This window comes from Sitodiplosis mosellana, unplaced genomic scaffold (genome assembly GCF_009176505.1).
Source record: "Sitodiplosis mosellana isolate CC-2019 unplaced genomic scaffold, AAFC_SMos_1.0 Smas_scaffold_3890, whole genome shotgun sequence".
Classification (NCBI taxonomy): Eukaryota; Metazoa; Arthropoda; class Insecta; order Diptera; family Cecidomyiidae; genus Sitodiplosis; species Sitodiplosis mosellana.
The window spans coordinates 6032-11397 of NW_022599132.1; the positions used below are offsets into that span (position 1 = coordinate 6032).

Below are 5366 nucleotides of genomic sequence, written 5' to 3' on the forward strand. Positions count from 1 at the left end.
CGGTTTTCTCGTCGATCAAATCAAACGACTGCTTTCCAAACTCGAATGCCGAGACATTCATACCAGTTGATCGTAGAAGGTATTCCCCCGATCGGCCAAGTAGTCCCATGGCATCATTAAATCCAAACATCGTGCAAGTTTTGCCACTTCTTGTTAAACCATGATTAAAAACGCAGCACGTTCCGCCATCAAGAAAAATATCCAGCAATTTCTTGATATCCGCAAATTTCTCATCGGATGATGATCCATGATAAATTCGATTGAAATGAAGTTTGACAGGTCGATTGGTGCAATCTGCAGGCTTGCCACACGATTTTGAAAAAAAAATAGTCGAAAAAGCAAAAAAAAAATTTGAAATAGCAAAAAAAGCTGAAAGCGAAGAAAAGTGCAAATATCTATACAAACCGTTATTAAAATCGTTCCTAAGGTCAAACAATAAACATATATTCGTTTCTTTTCGTTTTTTATTGATGAATAATAAGAAAACAGTGCATGCCAATGATCTATATCAATATTAATATCATTTGTTTATAAACATAAACGATGTTCGACACTGCAAAAAATGACGGGTCATTATTTCTTTGAAAAATAACCACTTATTAAGGCGGACTTCTGTCTTTTAGCTCTTGACAGATTATCGATTTCGATTTGAATTGCTTGTAGTTCTTCGCGTTGTTTTTTTGCATTGTCGAACATAGCTTGTGCGGTTGTCATTGTTTCAAAGTTTTTTGTTTTTAATCCAGTAGATAACATATTTTCTGCAGCACTAGTTATCTCATCAATACTCGATTTCTTATCATCAAATCGTTTCTTTGCTTCGTTGATTTTTTCCGTCAACTCATCATTTTCGAGTCTACGTTTACTGCGTTCCAATTGCTCTTGCTCGATCGCCTCTCTTTGTTTTTGTTTACTTCTTTCTTCTTCTTCTCGTTTCTTTTTCTCTTCATCCAAATAAATTTGGTATTGTTTGCGTGCATTTTGAGCCATTGCGATAAGATCTGTGTCGATGAATATTTTTGTGACATCATTTCCAACGCTTCTGATTGCCTCTACTGTGTTAATTCGCGCATTCAACGTTAGCTCGCTCATTTTCGCACGATCTTCAGTTAAAATCAAAGAAGACGAGCTGAAGCCTTTTAAAAATGAATATAAAAAAAACATTGTTTACAATCGAAATGAAACCATAATATATAATTAACAATCGACTAAATGCACAAAATCAAAACCACTAAATGTACACAAACCTCTTTCTACGTCCATTTGTCCATGGCTAGCTGATAGCAGCGATTTCATGAAGTGATTAAAATGTGGATATTTATCACCATTTGACTGGAAAAACTGAGCCCAGAATGAATCTACGTCTCTGTCACTGTTGACCACATCAGCTTGTTTCATTGATTTTATTTCGACTTTAACCAATTTATATTCGTCACGCAATTTATTGTGATTCATATTGCCATCTTCCGCCATATGTTCCAATATTTTGTCCAAGATCAATGTGTCAGCGATATGCTCTTTCGATAGGTATGCCGGTGATAAAATTCGGAGCAGTTTAATATTTTCCCAATTAACTTTTTGGATGAGATATTGCGCGGCACTTAAATAATGCTGTTGATATAACTTTTTGAACGATCCTTCAATAGTTTCATCGTCTTCTTGGCGCTTAAGCTTATCGATTCGATTTTTGATGGCATTTGATAAAATGATTTTGCTCGGATCAAGTAAGTTTTCTGCGTTGAAAACCGTTTGAATATCAATGTCGATTTCGTACTGTTTGCAGATTTTGGTTGCTATCAATAAAAGTAAACTTTTCAAACTGTCAAACATTGTGTGAATTAATGTTCCAGTGCATTGGAATTTCACAAGAAAATCGTTGAACAAGGTGGCGCTCTCAATTATCAATAAGAGATTCAATTCAACGTCATTTGTTCCTGCTCCTCGTAAATATCCGGAAATGTTTCTGTAATGAATGCCCTTCGTTTCAGCTTTTTTCATGTTCATGAAATATGATCGTATTGCTGGCAGTAAATACAAAAACCGTTCTGCTGCCGCCAATAGCGTAAGCCACCGAATATCGACGTGTTTAATCAATAATTTGCATTCGATTTCTTTTTGTTTACACACATTTTCGAATTTTTCGCGCCGCGCTGGAAATCCGTCGAACCAGTTGAATGTCTGAATGATCAAGTCCGTCAATTTATCACCACAAGCCTTCAATCCTTTCGAGAAACTGTTGTGAACAACATGCAAATTACACGAACCAATATCGAACAAATTCACTTTGCGATTCACGAGCAATTCATTGTTGATTGTTGTCTTTACAAGATCATTGGTTTTCGGTCCATCCATTCCGAGCATTAATAAATTATTAATCGACAGATTGGCATCATTGATGGCTTGAATCAGCTTTGAAACGATAATTTTCGCTGTGGCAGTGCCCAAATAAAATGTTTGCAGGTGACGCGTTACTGCTCGCTGTAAACTATTAGAAAAATAGCGAATGCGGATTTGTAGTTCTTTCTTGTTTGCACTGTTTACAGTTTCATCGAACAGCAGTGTGAAGTACAACTGCCTATTGATATCCTTAATCACTTTCTTGTAGAAATACGGCCCGAGCGCGAAGTTCAAAATATAGGTTGCCTTTGTTCGATTCAATGTAAGCGATTTAAGTATTTCTGAGTCACTGATTGCGAATTTTAACACAGATCCCAAATTATCGAATGCATTTAGCGAACAGTTGTTTGATAAACCGTTGAGTAGAATTAATAATTCCGCTCTTGTTGTTTGTTCTTTCGGTGCAAGCATTTTCCATTTCGTTGCTTCCAAACTGCTACTTGTCGATTGATTCGACGCGACATCAAAATCCAACTTTTGTTGCAATTCATTGAATTTCGTTTTCATTTGATTCTTATGTTTAACCGTGCCCATGTGTTGTTCTAATGCAGCAAATCCTTTGCTCTGAACGTGAACTGTTGCCGGGCATACCAAACACGTTACCTCAACTTCACTGTGACGAGAAAAAATACTTTTAAGTTCGATATTTTTGCCTTCGAATTCCACTGATCGCTTTAGCCATTCTTGGCTGAATTTAGTTCCTTTGGCACTCATTGCTGAAAGACGACTGAATTCAATCATATGATAATTGAAATAATTTCGCGCAATTGTCTTCAATTCGAAACGTTACTTATAATGACAAACCAAGCAAAATAATTCTTTGCTGAGTTAGCAAAAAAGCCAACCAATATATACATTGATTATCGTATGTTTCAACGAAGTATATCAACAATAAACAAAACGAATTTTATCGTCAGTAAATTCAACAGCTGTATTTGTTTGATTTCCCAGAGATTTCGATGATTCATGTTGATCATATTGCATTTCAATACCGTTAATTCTTTATTTTCATCATAAATTTCAAAATAGCTGAAAATAGCAAATTTTTCGTGAAATAGCTGAAAATAGCTACGGTTTTTAAAATAGTCGAAAATAGCTAAAATAGCTAACGTGTGGCAAGCCTGAATCTGTGTAATCAATGGAAATTTTAAAGTACTTATTTCTTCAATAAATTTTTGATATCTTGAAAAAAAAATCATTTGGGATCGATGATGTAAAATTCAGAAAAGAAACATTTACTGTTTCCACTGCGGAGAGAGACCGCTACTTGAAAATTGATAAATTTAACAAAATCACACAGAAAAAAACAAACAATAACACTGAATTTTTCTTGGTATCGATGAGACAAATAATTTATATTACCTGTGAATGTCACATTGTTTGTTCCGAACTTGAGGCTTGGTTCGGTAACTTTCTCAAAGCAGCACAGATTTATTTCAAACAGCGATTCATGAGTGCGAGCTTTCGTGAGTTCGAGTTCATTAGCCAATCTGTTGTTCTGTGACTTGATTTTTCTGCGTAAATCGTCTAGCTCAACATACAATCTCGTTTGCTCGTTCAACAAAGCAGAAATCTCCTCTTCTTTCGATTGAATCGTTTTCAAATGTTTATCGTTGTCATTTCGAATATTCTTGAGATCTCTTTTAAGCGTTTCGATTTGTGCTGTAAAAGAGTTTCGATAAGACAAAGAAACACGAAGAAACAATCAAAACCTTACAATTTTTTGTATTTTCACCATCGATTGCAAATTCCTTCAATTGTTCCATTAAATTGAAAATTTTTCCGTTGAGTTCGGTTATCAATTTATCTTTCGATTGAATGGTGGTCAAGTGTTCACCATTGTCAACTCGAAGATTCTCTAGGTCTCTTTCAAGAATTTGGATTCGTGCTGCAAAAGAGTTTCGATAAGACAAGGAAACACGAAGAGACAATTAAAATCTTACAATTCTTCGAAGATTCACCAAGATCAATTTGGCTAGCGGATTTGTCCTGCTTTGCGGTTTGTTCCGTGTGCGTTTCGTAGTGCCGTGAGAAATTATGAACAGAAAAACTGATTTTTCCTGTACGTTTGTTGGTGGATGATGATATTTTTGTGGCCGAGTCACAATCAGGACATATGATTTGGCAAAACGAACCAGAGCTATCTAAGATAACGCATTCGTCAGTTATCTTATCGCATACCTTTATGGATGAAAAAAATATCAGCTTGGCCATTTAGTCGAACAAAAAGAAATAATTTCATCATGATCATTTTTAAATTCGCACCTTTTTGGCTTGTACCATAACCATATCTTTCGAAGCCGTAAGCACAGTTTCGTGGTCCACTTCATTCACCACAATTGCTGGCATTTTCGGATTTAAATGATTGATAACATTCATCATAGTCGCTATCAACCCAGACGTAAATGCATGTGTTTCTTTCAGTTCGGGAAATTTGTTGCATTTTTCTTCGAAAATTGTTGGGTTAGAACGCAATCCGTTTAATTCAATTTCCAGCTTCTTCAAGCTTTTCATATTCTTGATACCAGCAATGGACTGCAATGTTCGGTAGTCGAGAGCCGTGAAAACAGATTTGACTTGTTTCAAATCATCATCGTCAGCATCAAGCTCTTGTTGCAGCTCAGCCCAAAATTTCGGAAAGCTACAATAAAGAATTTTAAGTAAAAGAGCAGAAAAAGCAGAATTATTTTTCTACTGCTCAATTCTGCTCGAATCTGCTCACTTATATATGATGATTGCGATCGTGACACAGAACAGGGTTTATTTAGTCAAATTGAATCGCAAATGTTGCTTTTTTCGTCGTTTTAATAACTCCGAATAATTAATATGTAATAATCGCTACGATTTAATCACTGCCTGAGATTGTTATCATCAAATTCTTATCAGTTGGGCAAAAAACACGAAAAACCAACTTTAATATACTCTTATGATTTTGATTTGCGCCCAACTGATAAGAGTTAGGTGATAACAAT

At 35.4% G+C, this 5366-nt stretch overlaps 2 protein-coding genes across 2 annotated transcripts; both read right to left on the reverse strand.

Moving 5' to 3' along the window:
- Window positions 1-6: 6 nt before the first annotated feature.
- LOC129571981 (uncharacterized) lies at window positions 7-4942 on the reverse strand. Its single transcript, XM_055451879.1, has 4 exons — window positions 4660-4942; window positions 4338-4575; window positions 3757-4282; window positions 7-294 (listed from the first exon to the last, which is right to left on the reverse strand). The coding sequence occupies exons 1-3, from the start codon at window positions 4906-4908 to the stop codon at window positions 4038-4040; spliced, it is 732 nt and encodes a 243-aa protein (XP_055307854.1). The 5' UTR covers window positions 4909-4942; the 3' UTR covers window positions 7-294; window positions 3757-4037.
- On the reverse strand, window positions 424-3512 carry LOC129571980 (uncharacterized). The gene is made up of 2 exons (XM_055451878.1): window positions 1245-3512; window positions 424-1133 (listed from the first exon to the last, which is right to left on the reverse strand). Exons 1-2 carry the CDS (start codon window positions 3133-3135, stop codon window positions 574-576), a joined length of 2451 nt encoding a protein of 816 aa, XP_055307853.1. The 5' UTR covers window positions 3136-3512; the 3' UTR covers window positions 424-573.
- Window positions 4943-5366: the final 424 nt, after the last annotated feature.